The sequence below is a fragment of the Acipenser ruthenus genome, chromosome 9 (genome assembly GCF_902713425.1).
Source record: "Acipenser ruthenus chromosome 9, fAciRut3.2 maternal haplotype, whole genome shotgun sequence".
Classification (NCBI taxonomy): Eukaryota; Metazoa; Chordata; class Actinopteri; order Acipenseriformes; family Acipenseridae; genus Acipenser; species Acipenser ruthenus.
The window spans coordinates 13,017,221-13,033,207 of record NC_081197.1 but is presented as its reverse complement, the minus strand read 5'-3'; the positions used below and the strand labels follow the sequence as shown (position 1 = coordinate 13,033,207).

At 42.3% G+C, this 15,987-nt stretch overlaps 1 protein-coding gene across 1 annotated transcript in view; it reads right to left on the bottom strand.

Annotated features, from left to right (window-relative positions):
* The window catches only part of LOC117973018 (mitochondrial disaggregase-like), a 53,624-nt gene that overhangs the window by 12,903 nt on the left and 24,734 nt on the right, over window positions 1-15,987 (bottom strand). Inside the window, exons 6-7 of the mRNA XM_059031183.1 lie at window positions 12,625-12,722; window positions 6,134-6,248 (exon numbers count right to left, since the gene is read on the bottom strand). Of these exons, the coding sequence (XP_058887166.1) occupies window positions 6,134-6,248; window positions 12,625-12,722 (213 nt within the window). The remainder of the gene's footprint in view (window positions 1-6,133; window positions 6,249-12,624; window positions 12,723-15,987) is intronic.

Sequence of the window (15,987 nt, the reverse complement as noted above, 5' to 3'; positions counted from 1 at the left end):
CTTAATAAAATTAGAATAGCATAATGGTTTTCAATAACTTTTAGCCCTCGAAAGCTAAATGGAGATCAATCTGCCCTTCTGTGTCAGCCCTGTGGAGGATATTAAGAAGTGATGCCACACCCCTTTCAATAGTTTAAAATCAGAAAGCTGAGCCTTTCTCTGGAACTCAATGAACTGGTTGACAGACAGCTCCAGGGCATGACTGGATAGGAACAGCAATTACTGGACGGAAGGCTGGGCTGCAGTGTGGAAACTGGTGGGCTGGAGTAGCTCAGTGGTTAGAGTACTACTGGACTGCAGAGTGGAAGGTTTGAGTTGCTCTGTGGTTATAGCATGAAGGCTTTTTCATGACACAATTAAGCAGCTGATTTAATTAATTACGTAACTTAAAAATGGATGCCTTACAGTTCAGGCTGGTTAAATCACTTCAGTGTGGAGTGGTAGTGGATTTATGTTGCAAAGTAGTAAGAGTGATGGACAGTGGTGTGGAAATAGATACTTGTCCTAAAATAATCTAAGCCCCCCTCCTTTCATTGTAAAAGGTGCTACCATTCATTTCTCTGATTGAGCTGATATATTCACTGTATTACTTTGGAGGAATCAATAAGCTCTGCCTTTATCAGCGAGTGATGTGGTTGAAATTTGTTTTGGCCAATTTGCGAATGCAATAACTGTCCATTTATCAAATCAGTCCCCCCCCCCACACACACACACTTTCTGTCAAAATGGTGTTTCTGCAGTGCAGGCATCTCAATACTAGAAGAACCTACTGCAAGAGAGGGACACAGTGGAAAAGTCCTTGATATGGACATTGGCTTTCACCCTGGAACCTTGTATACTTGTATGATGCATAATAAGATCAAATTGACATTTATGATCATTTAAAAGAGAAAAATGTAATGACTTAGGGAGAGCAAGTATTCATACCAGCTATAAAACACACGTATTCGTCACATTCAAGAACCACTTGGTGAACTACAATGAGCTATGCTGTTCTTTTGCTCTAACACGATATGTACCTCTATTACGATATCTCATGTAAAGCAAGGATCACGATTCATCCATACACAATGAACCGCCACACCCGTAACCCCTAGGAAGCACTGCACCTCCAGTTCTGGGGGAAAGTGCGCAGGATGTGCCACTTCAGGTTGATGATGCCCACAGGAAAAGTAGTAAAGGTCATATATTCTCTACATAAGCAGGGAACCTGGCAATGTCTCTTTAAATGGTTGATATCAGAGTGCTACAGGGGGAGAGAAAGCGCATTTTCCCTTAATTCAATTAGAAAGCTGCCCCCCTGCCCCTCCCTCCCTCCCTCCCGCACACCAGCCGGCAGTAATGCACGCAGACACTGCCACCTGTGTCATACTCAGGGACTACCCATCAATCACAATTAGCCAATTAGCTGGCACAGCCTGCCCAGCTCAGCCACTCCCCGGGCTGGAGATTGAAGCGGACGGTTAACCTTTAAAGTGCAGACTAGTTTACAGAGAAATAAAAAAGAAAATACAGGGAAAGAGGGTGAGAGTAAGATACGGCAGAGAGGGAGATACAGACACAACAGATGGGGAGAAAGGGATCATAGAAAGAGAATAAGGGTGAGCGCATAAGTCAGGGACAAAGAAAGGATAAAGTTCCACTTCCTCTTGACGATTTGCTTTATAAATGACTGAACAGTATCTTATAATCTGGGGTGAATCGAAGCAAACTCAGTTATCTGTAGCTCACAGGATCCTTCAAAGTCTCACCTTCCCTACATCAAGTATCATTATAGTCTTCTCCCAATCATCATGTTGTTGATGTTATCCTTTATAAAAGTATTTTATGGAGTAAATGTATTTAATTAGAGTATTTATTATTCAAGTTAATTCTAATACATATGCTAGTTTCACAGCATATGCTAGTTTCATAGCAGACGAATAATGATAAGGTCACCTGGCTGGCTTGTACACAGAAAGGCTGTGTGGGTTCAGCTGGAAGTTGCTGTGGTTGACATGCGCCAGTGAAAGGGCGTTGCAGGACACTGCATTTGGATTCAGGGGTCTGGTACTTTCACTTTGGAGTCAGAAGCACAAAAAGAACTCTCTACAATCTTTTTATATTTGACCATCAGTGAAATGGCATAGATTATAATTTGAGAACTATGGATATTTCAGAGCACATTACTGCTGCCTCAAATGAAACTGAGCTGCTTTTGGTGATTATTTTCCATTTGTCTTACTGTTTCAATATTTGTGTACATATTTTCACTGTCAATATATGTAATGTTGTAAAGCACAGGTATACATAAATAACTTCATATAAAAATCTAAACTCTTATTTTCAATGATCTTTTTTTAAATGTAAATGTTTCCTCACTGAGGATACGCAGAGCTGGGAGATGACACTGATAACCTCCTGCTGCTGCAGGTAGTACCTGTTTGAAGAGACATATCGGGCAGGGTTGAGTTTGTACACGAAGGACGTTCTATAAATACGTTTGGTATGGTATGATCTGAAGCTGAAATCACTTTTAGGCAATGTAAATAAATTGAAAAGCCATCATTGCCTGATTTTGGATGAAGCAGAGTACAAAGCAGAAGGGTAAGCTCTGGAATAATACAATAGTCAACATCCACCAAGAAATCATATTTGAGTATAAAATTCATCATAATTGTGTGCAGCTTTAAAATGTTACATGCTAGTCCTTTCTTCAGTCAATATCTGTGTCACAGACACAGAGACGCACGCACAGTTGAGCTCATCCCTTTTTTCATAGATGATGTCTGTTCAGAACCACAGAACAAAAAATGTCATCAGTCAGCAAGCCCCAAGTTTGGACGACGGTATGCATTCCTGTGCAGTGCCAGAGCAGACAATCCAGGTGCTGAGATACTGTAAACAGACAATGTCAGAATGAACAACTGTAAATAGAATTAATTGTAAGTAGAAGAAAAAAAATCCATAAGTTTATTAGCAGGATTTGTAAACTTGGTTGTTTTTCTGCAAGGAAAATCCGCCCCTAACCAACACGTCATCAGCAAGCACATAAAGGCTCTGTGTGTTATTCTCTCATGTCGCTTCTTTTGTTTCGGCCACTCAGTCAAGCGCTGGGAGGCCGAAATGGCAGTTGACCTCTTAGAACCTGGAGGAAGGGCTGCCCTCAGCCACGGATTCCCTGAGGTTTCACCCTACATCAAAAATGTTAAATATGTGAGTAGGGGGGTTTTCCTTATCCGAGTGCCGAGTGGTTCGTATTTAGTTGTGCGGGGTGCGTGGTCAGGTTGGACAGACTGGGCTCGTTCGCTCTGCGCAGTCATGCTCTGGGGGACGGGCCGTGTCTCAGCTGCTCATTTTCATTCATTTTTCAATATTTTGGGGGGTAGGTGGCGGTGCGCCACTGTGGGGTGCGTTAATTATTTATTAGGTAGTGAGTGGTATCCCACAAACATCATTTAGTTACTTCACAATAAATTAAATGTTTGTTTTGTAAAACAAACAACAATAAATAAATAGAACGACCATTTACAGCATTTAGATTGATAAATAATATATTGATAAAGAATATTAAACAACTGCTTACAGTATTTGTTTAGCTTTATAGCCTATGGAGCTATTTTTTTCTCTACAGTTTAAGTTCTACAGTTATTTACTGCTTCGGACACAAATGACATCAAAACGGTAACAAAATGTTTCAACATGTTTCAACAGTTCTATAGTGTTACAAGATGACGAATGTAGCAACATTCGCTACCACTTAAACTCGGCTTCTCTGCGTTCATTCTTTCCCATATGATTTGTTAAAAGCTTCAATGTACCTCTGTAGAAGCTGGCGGCACAGCTAGCAAAACGTTAGGACTATTGTCTATCAACACAGTTCCGGTGTCGTCTTAATTTGTTGATTTATTTGACTTATCTGTGTCACTTATATTTTTTTCTTCTCGTCCTCGCTGTTAAAAGTCGGTGGGAGGGCAGCCCCCTCCCCCCCCGTTTAAAAAGTGCGTGGGCAGTGGCCCGTTGGCCCACCCGTCTCTGGCGCTCATGGGCCTCACGCAGGTAGCCATCTAGCACCCACGAACGAGGCCTCCGGCCAAATTTATCATTCACTCGGGCCCTGAGCGCCCATCAGTCATCGGGCCCTGAGTGCCCATCACAGTCATTAAATCATCTGCAATTGCAATCATTCATTCATTGCAGATTCTCTGAACTGAACTAAATGTTAACAATGCAAACAAGGGTGTACAGCTCAAGTGTTTTGGTTAATGATCACCCAGGAGATATTTAATCTTGGAGTGACAGAATTGACTGATATTACCCTATTATCAATGGATGTTGCTTCTTTATGCCCCACTTTTTTCTGTAGTTTAGTTTCATTAAATATCTTAAACAAACACTGTCATTCCTCTTCTTCAGTTACTTTACAGTTGACTACTGTAGCACTGTACTTTAGTGAATATATAGTCAGCCCGGACCTCTTCACCCAAATCGACTTCTAAGTCAAAAATGTTTAAAAGACAGAACAGTGATGTTGACTCTTCTAGGTGTGTCCCTATAATAAAAAGGGGGCTTGCAGAGCAATTGACGTGACAAAATGAAACAGCACAGACTCCTGTAAGAGTATTCTAAACAAACAAAAAAAAAATCATGACATTTTGCAGCGTGGTTGCTTATTAAACCAGCACAACCCCCCCCCCAAAAAAAACACCTAGGTTTACAGCCGTCCACAAGTGTACCAATTAGTGCCTTAATGCGATTCCTCACCCCAACGACTAAAACACTAAAGCAATCAAGGAATATATTAATGTAGCAGTGACTGGATGAATGATGAACATCAAAATGAATGACTGACTCCAAAACACATAAACAAGAGAATAATGCAATATTGGAATGAATGAATACAGAATTAATTTGATAAGTGATTAATCATTTCTTTGTAAACGTCTGCTGTCGCCCTATTAGATACCTAGTCTTATGATCCCTCATGGGACTAAAGTAGAAAAGACGGATGGGTTGTGACAATGCAGAGTCTGGCATGAGTCCATTGACATGGAGGGACACCTGCTGAGACACAGGCCCTCCCTCCCTCACTCACTCACTCCAGTGCCAGGATTGTAGGAACCGCTGCCTTACCGGCTCTCTGGACAGCTTCTCTTAGCTAATAAGGAACTTTTCTGTCCCTACAGAAACAAGCAAGATTATGCAAAACAGCTGCCCTGTTTAACTACACCCCGACATGCACACAGCATGGGGCAGGGCCTCTTTGCAGTCAAGCTTGCATGTGATATACAGCTACGGCCAAATACATAGGTCTAAATAAAAATCATGTTCTATTGAGACGTCTAATTTGAGGAACTTATACAGCTCTGGCCAAAAGTTTTGCATCACCTAGAATTTTAGGATTCAGACATAATTAAAAGAAATATATGTATCTGAACATAATTTTGATCTTTTATTTAACATCATGTAATCAAAGAAACTATAAAATGATATCGCAAAAGTCTACCGGAAACCATAATAGTAGTACAGTGTTTCATGTTAGATGTCGAAATGTTTCAAATCAGTTGACTATATGGAAAACTACAAAGCGGTGCGTAATTCAATATGTTAACGTACCATTATTCAGCAGGTTTCATTCGACTTTATGAAGCAAAATTAGAAACTTTTGGCCAGAGCTGTAAGCTTAAATTCCTCTCAAAGTAAAAGTGTGCCCTTTTATCCTCATGAGTAATACGCTTGGTTAAATATAAGCAGCTTCAAATGCTATTTAAATTGCTTCTCTCATACTTCCCTTACTATTTTAAAGTGCTTGCAATCAATCTCAGTGGTTCAGACCAGGGACTTAAGATTCTCTAGAGAAGCTCAAAGCAGCTCACAAAAGCTCACTGCCAGGTAAAGGTAGATTCAGACATCAATGAGAACTCATGTAGCTCCAGAACCCCTCAGAATGAGTGCAAACATCCAAAAATAGTAACAGTAAAGAAATGTAAAGGGTTCTGCTTATGTATCCCGAGATACAGCCTGAGCAAAACTGGTTTTCTGTCTGTATTGCATTCGAATGTAGGCTTGTTGTAGTGGTGATGACTACTAATGAAATCCAAGGACTCGCTAACTGTTCAAGCTATACTGTGTGTCTGACTGCGAGTGTCAGTACCTGCAGCCACGGTGTTTATAGCGCCCTCCTGGCCGATGATGTGCTCTCGCAGTCTGCGCTCCAGCGGGAACCTCCTCCTCTCCTCAGCTTCCCGACGCCGCTGAACTTCCTGGAACTGAAAGAGTGTGAAAAGGAAGTGGGTCACTCGGGACTGACCATCCCCATAGCACAGCACAGCAGCCAAAACCCTTCAACCCCTCGCTTCTGAATAAGCTAGTACAGTAGAACCTCAGAGTCAGGAACACTAAACTTCCAAACTGACCGCTCTACCGAACATCCCACTTTCAACCGGAAGAGTGCAATCACTCTACCATGCGTGCAATGCAACCAGATAGGCACTCCTATAGTGGTAACGGAGAAGGCAAAATTACTGTACCAACAAATGTATCCTGAAAGGTGAGGCAAGCAATTTTACTAGGAACATTTTTGTTTTAAACAAAGCACAGGTTTATAGTTTGTAAAACAGCCGAGGGACTGGGTGCAGTTTGGACTTATTGTTTAGAGCTGGGTGACAGGGTAAGAGTGGAAAATAGTTAGACAGTATGGCTTAGTGGTTAGTATTGAAGAACTGGATGAACCTTTCTTAGCTCCTGTACATTTTTTCGTTAAAAGGGCCCCAAAGAAAGTTATTTAACCAAACTCATCATTGGAACTAAAAAGGACCTGAAAAAAAAACAACATGTTAATATTACGGCCTATGAAGCTCAGCAAGCATTCTCACCTGATATTTTGTACTCTTTCTACCGTCTTCCCATACCAGTCTATTTTATTCATTATTCAAGTCTTGAACTTACTAGTATTCAGTCCATTGTTAAACTGTATTTGCTTGTTATTATCAATGTTTGTACACTACATTGTAAAGGGTATGGAACAGTTTTGGTACAAAGGGGAAAATACATAATATTCTTCATACTTTAAGCAATACTGACCCATTAACTGAAATAGGGTAGGGTGTATAATCACGCCTCCACAAACTGTTCAACTACAACAAGCCTCAGCCTCCCCCTCCTTAAATTACTGTTTTGAAATATACATTAACAACAGAGTGTCTCGATTGAAAATAAATAAACAAAGAAATAGAAAGAAAGAAAAATCACAGAAATAAAAAGGAGGAGAACGTCAGCATCCCTCAATTGCAGCAGCCCCCAGTGCAGTTTTCCCTGTTAGGATCCTGGCCCTGACAGAAATAAGACAATAAATTGGTTGGAAATGCAATTTTCTAATGGTGCCATTTGTCTCTCCCTACAAGGACCCATCCATCCAGACTCCTGCTTTATATGAAGCAATAAAGTTTCCCAGCTCTGCCCCCCAGAGGACCGGGGCTCTGGATAGGAAAGCACAGGCCTGCCTGCCTCTCTCCCTCTCTTTCCCTCTCCCTCTCAATCTATCTATCTCTTAACATACACAAGCCCTCAGGGCAGAAATATTTCATTGTTTCCCTACTTTTTCAAATAGCTGTGGGGTAAGCTCAGCTCAAGCACTTATCCAATCCCAGGCCCTGCATTGCTCTCAACGCCTGAACGTCTGTTTCTATCTGCTTCCTGAAGTAACTTAAAAAAGGTAAACTTTTTCCGATTCTTATCTGTAACTATCTTTTTTTGCTGTTCCCCTTTGGTGTAATTCTTTAATATGAAAGAGCGCAACTTGTCCTATGCTACTGTTTGCACCTTAAAACTAGTTCTGGGACAAATATCCGGCCTTGTTTGTATTTGTACAAATGATGCTTTCGATTTCCAGCTAAGTACAAATTATTTGTTAACATTTTAAAAGAATATTCGAACATGGAAAACCCATGTTTGTCTCAGCACTTAAAACAGTCAATCATAAAACCCAAATAAATTTAAAAAAAAAACATTTGTCACAGAGAAGTTCTCTCTTTCTCTGTGCTGACTGAGCTGATATTCCATGTGAAGGCTCTCTTTCAAAGCCACTCAGAGGCAGGTGTGGAAGGCTTGGGCTCTCACTGACAGACCCAGTAATTGCGGGGCAAGTTCTGCATCACAAACTGTCCACTTTAATCGTACTAAGTGTTGCTTTTAAATAATACAGCTTTCAGAAGAGCTCACACAACAAGGGGGATTAACTCGTAGATATCGAGCCCCATTCTCCAAGGATCCGCCCTGTCAAGACCCTCAGGGGGTTTATTATGTGTATGAGTAAAATCGGTCAGGACGGACGCAAAGACATTTCTGACTCACAGACTAAGGAAATCTGCACGGACAGACAGCGTTGTGCGATAATGCATTTTTTCATTTTCGAGAATGGTAGGTATGAAAAATATAATCTCAAAATGCAACAAAAAACACGCTTTTTATTGGTCTAATGAATCAAGCTTAGGAAGTACTGCTCCTGTGTTACTGTATATGCAACTCACAGACCAGCTCTCACTTCTCATTAACTCACAGACCAGCTCTCACGTCTCATTAACTCACAGACCAGCTCTCACGTCTCATTAACTCACAGACCAGCTCTCACGTCTCATTAACTCACAGACCAGCTCTCACGTCTCATTAACTCACAGACCAGCTCTCACGTCTCATTAACTCACAGACCAGCTCTCATGTCTCATTAACTCAGACCAGCTCTCACTTCTCATTAACTCACAGACCAGCTCTCACGTCTCATTAACTCACAGACCAGCTCTCACGTCTCATTAACTCACAGACCAGCTCTCACGTCTCATTAACTCACAGACCAGCTCTCACGTCTCATTAACTCACAGACCAGCTCTCACTTCTCATTAACTCACAGACCAGCTCTCACGTCTCATTAACTCACAGACCAACTCTCACGTCTCATTAACTCACAGACCAGCTCTCACGTCTCATTAACTCACAGACCAGCTCTCACTTCTCATTAACTCACAGACCAGCTCTCACGTCTCATTAACTCACAGACCAGCTCTCACGTCTCATTAACTCACAGACCAGCTCTCACGTCTCATTAACTCACAGACCAGCTCTCACTTCTCATTAACTCAGACCAGCTCTCACTTCTCATTAACTCACAGACCAGCTCTCACTTCTCATTAACTCACAGACCAGCTCTCACTTCTCATTAACTCAGACCAGCTCTCACGTCTCATTAACTCAGACCAGCTCTCACGTCTCATTAACTCAGACCAGCTCTCACTTCTCACTCACAGACCAGCTCTCACTTCTCATTAACTCACAGACCAGCTCTCACTTCTCATTAACTCACAGACCAGCTCTCACGTCTCATTAACTCAGACCAGCTCTCACGTCTCATTAACTCAGACCAGCTCTCACTTCTCACTCACAGACCAGCTCTCACGTCTCATTAACTCAGACCAGCTCTCACTTCTCATTAACTCACAGACCAGCTCTCACTTCTCATTAACTCACAGACCAGCTCTCACGTCTCATTAACTCACAGACCAGCTCTCACTTCTCATTAACTCACAGACCAGCTCTCACGTCTCATTAACTCACAGACCAGCTCTCACGTCTCATTAACTCACAGACCAGCTCTCACGTCTCATTAACTCACAGACCAGCTCTCACGTCTCATTAACTCACAGACCAGCTCTCACTTCTCATTAACTCACAGACCAGCTCTCACTTCTCATTAACTCACAGACCAGCTCTCACGTCTCATTAACTCACAGACCAGCTCTCACGTCTCATTAACTCACAGACCAGCTCTCACGTCTCATTAACTCACAGACCAGCTCTCACGTCTCATTAACTCACAGACCAGCTCTCACGTCTCATTAACTCAGACCAGCTCTCACTTCTCATTAACTCAGACCAGCTCTCACGTCTCATTAACTCAGACCAGCTCTCACTTCTCATTAACTCACAGACCAGCTGTCACGTCTCATTAACTCACAGACCAGCTCTCACTTCTCACTCACAGACCAGCTCTCACGTCTCATTAACTCACAGACCAGCTCTCACTTCTCATTAACTCACAGACCAGCTCTCACGTCTCATTAACTCACAGACCAGCTCTCACGTCTCATTAACTCAGACCAGCTCTCACGTCTCATTAACTCACAGACCAGCTCTCACGTCTCATTAACTCAGACCAGCTCTCACTTCTCATTAACTCAGACCAGCTCTCACGTCTCATTAACTCACAGACCAGCTCTCACGTCTCATTAACTCACAGACCAGCTCTCACGTCTCATTAACTCACAGACCAGCTCTCACGTCTCATTAACTCACAGACCAGCTCTCACGTCTCATTAACTCAGACCAGCTCTCACTTCTCATTAACTCAGACCAGCTCTCACGTCTCATTAACTCACAGACCAGCTCTCACGTCTCATTAACTCACAGACCAGCTCTCACGTCTCATTAACTCACAGACCAGCTCTCACGTCTCATTAACTCACAGACCAGCTCTCACGTCTCATTAACTCACAGACCAGCTCTCACGTCTCATTAACTCACAGACCAGCTCTCACTTCTCATTAACTCACAGACCAGCTCTCACTTCTCATTAACTCACAGACCAGCTCTCACGTCTCATTAACTCACAGACCAGCTCTCACGTCTCATTAACTCAGACCAGCTCTCACGTCTCATTAACTCACAGACCAGCTCTCACGTCTCATTAACTCACAGACCAGCTCTCACTTCTCATTAACTCACAGACCAGCTCTCACGTCTCATTAACTCAGACCAGCTCTCACGTCTCATTAACTCAGACCAGCTCTCACGTCTCATTAACTCAGACCAGCTCTCACTTCTCACTCACAGACCAGCTCTCACGTCTCATTAACTCAGACCAGCTCTCACTTCTCATTAACTCACAGACCAGCTCTCACGTCTCATTAACTCACAGACCAGCTCTCACTTCTCATTAACTCACAGACCAGCTCTCACTTCTCATTAACTCACAGACCAGCTCTCACGTCTCATTAACTCACAGACCAGCTCTCACGTCTCATTAACTCACAGACCAGCTCTCACGTCTCATTAACTCACAGACCAGCTCTCACTTCTCATTAACTCACAGACCAGCTCTCACTTCTCATTAACTCACAGACCAGCTCTCACTTCTCATTAACTCACAGACCAGCTCTCACGTCTCATTAACTCACAGACCAGCTCTCACGTCTCATTAACTCACAGACCAGCTCTCACGTCTCATTAACTCAGACCAGCTCTCACTTCTCATTAACTCAGACCAGCTCTCACTTCTCATTAACTCAGACCAGCTCTCACGTCTCATTAACTCAGACCAGCTCTCACTTCTCATTAACTCACAGACCAGCTGTCACGTCTCATTAACTCACAGACCAGCTCTCACTTCTCACTCACAGACCAGCTCTCACGTCTCATTAACTCACAGTTCTACACCATTCAACATGTAACTAATAATGAATTATCAAACAACAGGGTTATTAATACCTTCACTTTCAATTAATGGCTGCACAGTCGTATGAATTAACAGAATTTCATAAGATTTGACAACCGAATAACTCATGTTTTGTAGTTCTCTGTAACACATTTTCTTGTTTAGAAGATAACTGACCACAGGTTCATAATGAAATCAAGTGAAACACCACAGATATATATTTGTATCTGAAGATTCTTGTGTTAAAAGCACAAGCCGGGATACAGAACTGCATTTTTAACCACACTGTGCAACCCTTTGAACGATTTTTCCAAACTGTACTTTTTTCAATAGGTTGAATTATAAAGTGTTTAGTGTCCACAAGAGAAATGTACTGCAGTATTGACAGAAATGCAGCCCTACACTTTGTGTTTGTGCACTAAATGAAATTACTTGTCATAGAAAAATAATACAACCCTCTCCCCCACCAGGGCACCCATTACAGACTTCTGCCTCCTTAGTTAGTTTGTGCTTCAATTACGCATTAACGCATTCAGTTGAAATGTATCTCAGCGTCTCAGATTTATCAGAGAAGATAAGGCAGACACATAACAGGTATATGTGCATTAGTACATTCCCAGTGTATGTTCTAATGCAGCATTCATTTTAATTATATAAATACTAGTAGTAACACGTTTTGAAAGCAACTTTTTCTTCATCAGACTTGTTAATAATAAACAAAGCAAAAGGGCAAGAGTCTGTAAGATAGGAATTGTGTCTCCAATATCATCTGTTACTATTTATCACATCTCAATGATAAACAACATAGACAAGACTGAGATCGTTTAAAGATGGTGCTCACATTAAAATGACACAAGTGGGCCTACATACTGTAGGATTCAATACACATGGAAAAAATAAGAGAATTTCTGCAAACACACCCTATTAACTGCAAAACAACTCCCATTGTAAATATTTCATTTTTGACCGTCACTTGTGGGCAGAATTCCCGTCTCACACACTGCCGTTGTTTACATGGACACATTTTTGCTCTTCTTTTACTCTCTTGTAAACACGACGACCGATAGACAGACAAAGAGAAAGAAAAGTGATTCAGGATCAGAAAGACAGGCAGACAGACAGACCATCCCTTCTCTTGTCACTGAAGTTTCCTGCAGGCCTACCTTCACCTCCCAGTCCTTGAGCAGCTTCAGCATCTCCCCTTCCTTGGCATACATGAGCGGCGTGTGCCCCATCTCATTGGCCAGCAGGGGGTTGGCACCTGGACACAGAAAGAATGGGTCAGAGGTTAAGCAAGGTCAGGGATTCACAGGGTCTCTCTCTCTCTTCTCAGACACAGAGCGGAAGTTAGGGGTCAGTTCTGCCCAGCAGGGGAGCGAGGTATTCTTAGGACAGCAGAAACCCTAACGGGCAGCAACAATATGCAGTGACCTAGGAGCCAAGAAGGACCAGTAGCCTTTCTTCTTTTCTCAAGGGAAAACAGGGAAAAGATTTTGGTGAATATAGTGGCAGTGACCCGCTATGGCTGCCTGGTTATTAAAAGCGGGTAGGGATGAGGCAATGGCTTTTCGTTGTGAAAGGACGTCACAACCACATGTTCTGCTTTGTCTTGGGGTGTTTAGCACTGCTCCTACCCTGACCCTGGCTTTGTCATCCACAGGTAGGTACAAGATAGGTTACTAAATAATTGCAGTGTTATTGGATACTGATAAATGCCATCAGATCCCTTTTTTTACCCACTGGTGCGATTCTGTTTAACTATATCCAACAAATTATTTAATAGGGAAATGGTTAACCTAGTGAAATATGCACAAGCACAGATGCTACAATTTAAAAAAAAAAAAGATTTATGAGACTCTGAATCAATGAGAATTTTTGGCCTCATTAAGTGAGATTTGAAATAAAACTGTGAAAATAGAGTAGAATAAATACACAAAAACATACAGAAACTATTGTTTGAAAAAATCTGATTTTGTTTCAAGGCTCCATGTAGCTCAAGAAACCGAAAACAGTAACCCAGCAGCCTGCCTGGTGGTCAAGCAAGCTCAATAAATGTAACCTGCTTGACATCCCAGTATTCAACAGGGCTTTTCAATACAAATAATCTGTTCAGATAACTTCTAAGACATCAGTAAACAATACATTATGTGATCTATGATGGTCAATGCATAACATTTTTTTTGCTCGGTTCTTCAACACAAAAAGATAATCTGGAATTTCAAAGAAATTTGAGAAAAAGTTGTGGTGGTCAGCTTCCTCAAGAGTCTGCAGGAAATCGTCTACTGATAAAAAACGCTAATAAGAAAGTCTTACGGCAAATTGTCCACTGTGACATGGCAGCTTGTAAGCTACTAACCTGCTTTGCCACATCTAGAACTCCCAAGCCACACTGCGGACGGGCGGATCGATCAATCTAATCCCTGGTTTCATAGCGGCCTGGACACCAGGTTGACTAATTGCTGTAATCATTGATAAAACCTGACGACTTCTTCATGGATCCCAATCAATATCAGAGAACATAAAAATAGAAAGCAATAACTAACAAAATACCCACCCCCCTCTTTGTTTTTCACCAACATAACAAATAGCATCATTTGGCCCTTTAATATCACAGACCTTTGCCCTCTGGCAGAAACACTTCATAAAGGATCAAGCCTGGCACCCCCCAGCCTCCCACCCCCCCACACACAGTCCCTAGCAGCCTCTCGACTGTGTTAAACAGAGAGAGGCAGCTGGTTGCAGCTTGCACTGCCTCCTGGACACTGTCAGTACCTGCTGAGGGTTCAGATGACCTCTGGACTCTCAAGATCCCTGGCAATTAGTCACCTCCCACTAGCTGTCTTATGCATTGGGGGTGCACAGCTGAACGAGACCCCAGGCTGTATGTGTACAGGGAGGGCCTGGACCAGTATTAGGGGCTCCTGTTTGATAAATGAAGACGAGTCTCCTAGACCCTCTGGAGTCCAGAGTGCAGTCCGGCCCAGGAGGTCACTCACCGGGGAAATAACTTACTCCTCCTCTCCACCCCTCCACGTATCGGAAAAAGTTTAGCGACTGACAGCACCCAATTTTTCAAATTTTATTAAACTTGCCTGGGTAAAACAGATGTATATTCTGTCATCTCAATATCCACCTATCCTTATTGCATGTACATCATACCTATACATGAAGTGGTAATAGCAATTATTCAGAATCCAAAAGGGTTTATATTTTATTAATTAATTAATTTATTATTTCTAAGCAGACGCCCTTATCCAGGGCGACTTACAATTGTTACAAGAGATCACATTATTTTTTACACATTATTTTTTACATACAATTACCCATTCATACAGTTGGGTTTTTACTGGAGCAATCTAGGTAAAGTACCTTGCTCAACGGTACAGCAGCAGTATCCCCCACCTGGGATTGAACCCACAACCCTCCGGTCAAGAGTCCAGAGCCCTAACCACTACTCCACACTGCTGCCCCATGCATAGAATATGAAATTATGGATACTGTTTAGAGTAACTGTCCTCTAACCACTAGGCCGGAGAGACTCCCAGTCTCTCAGTTCTAACCACTTGGCCACACTGGCTCACTTGTACATAAAGGGAGATTGTGTAGAGTAATGCTGACTTAGTTTCTCTCCCCAGCCTGGCACTCTGTTGTGTGGGTGACAGGTTAAAGATGGAGTGCCAACTTCCTGTCAGCTGGTGAGGAGACGGCTGAAGATGCTGACTTGTCACTCTGACATCTGGGGCAGGAGCCAAGGACCTTCTTCATCATCAACATCACCTTCTTCTACTACTACTTAGTCACCAGTAAGTGCTTCACTCAAACACACGCTTACAGGGTTAAAACAGTCAGCTACAAATGACAGTAAGCCATGAGATGGAGTAAATATTTACTGCCTTTATGTGCAGTAAAAGGAGAGAAGCAGACACAGCCGTTATATATTGAGTTGATATATGTTCTTCATAACATGGTCTGACAATTGTAACTGCTGGGAAGCTTTTGAAAAGTATTTGGTTTTGTCGTAATCTAAAATTCTAATAGGATTGTCGCACTCAGGGCCAGATTAACCTATATGCAAATTACGCTATAGCGTAGGGCTCCCAGCAGAATTTAGGCCCCCGCAAGGTCGCTGTTTGTTTGGGACATTTTACAAAAACTGCATGCGGGCAGACGGGCCCACACACACACACACACAGGAAGAGAGGCGCACAGAAGCTTGCTTTTGGTTAATTTTGTTCTTTTATGACAGCTATGTATTTCTTTCTCGATGACAGCATACCTGGTCTCTGAGTCTCTCACGCAAGCAGCTTCCTGCTAGTGTACAATACCAAATCCCCCACGCCCTCTACCTCCTGGGAAAGATCCGTCCCTAGTCCTACTACGTCAAAGGCATCAGTCTGCAGGATAAAATGCGGTTCAGATAAGTTATCTAATTCAATTCAAAGATGCTTTCTCGTTATTATTGATTGGGACTGAAAAAAATGCATATATTGAAAATAAAGTAACAGTTAGGAAATATCATCTTGCAA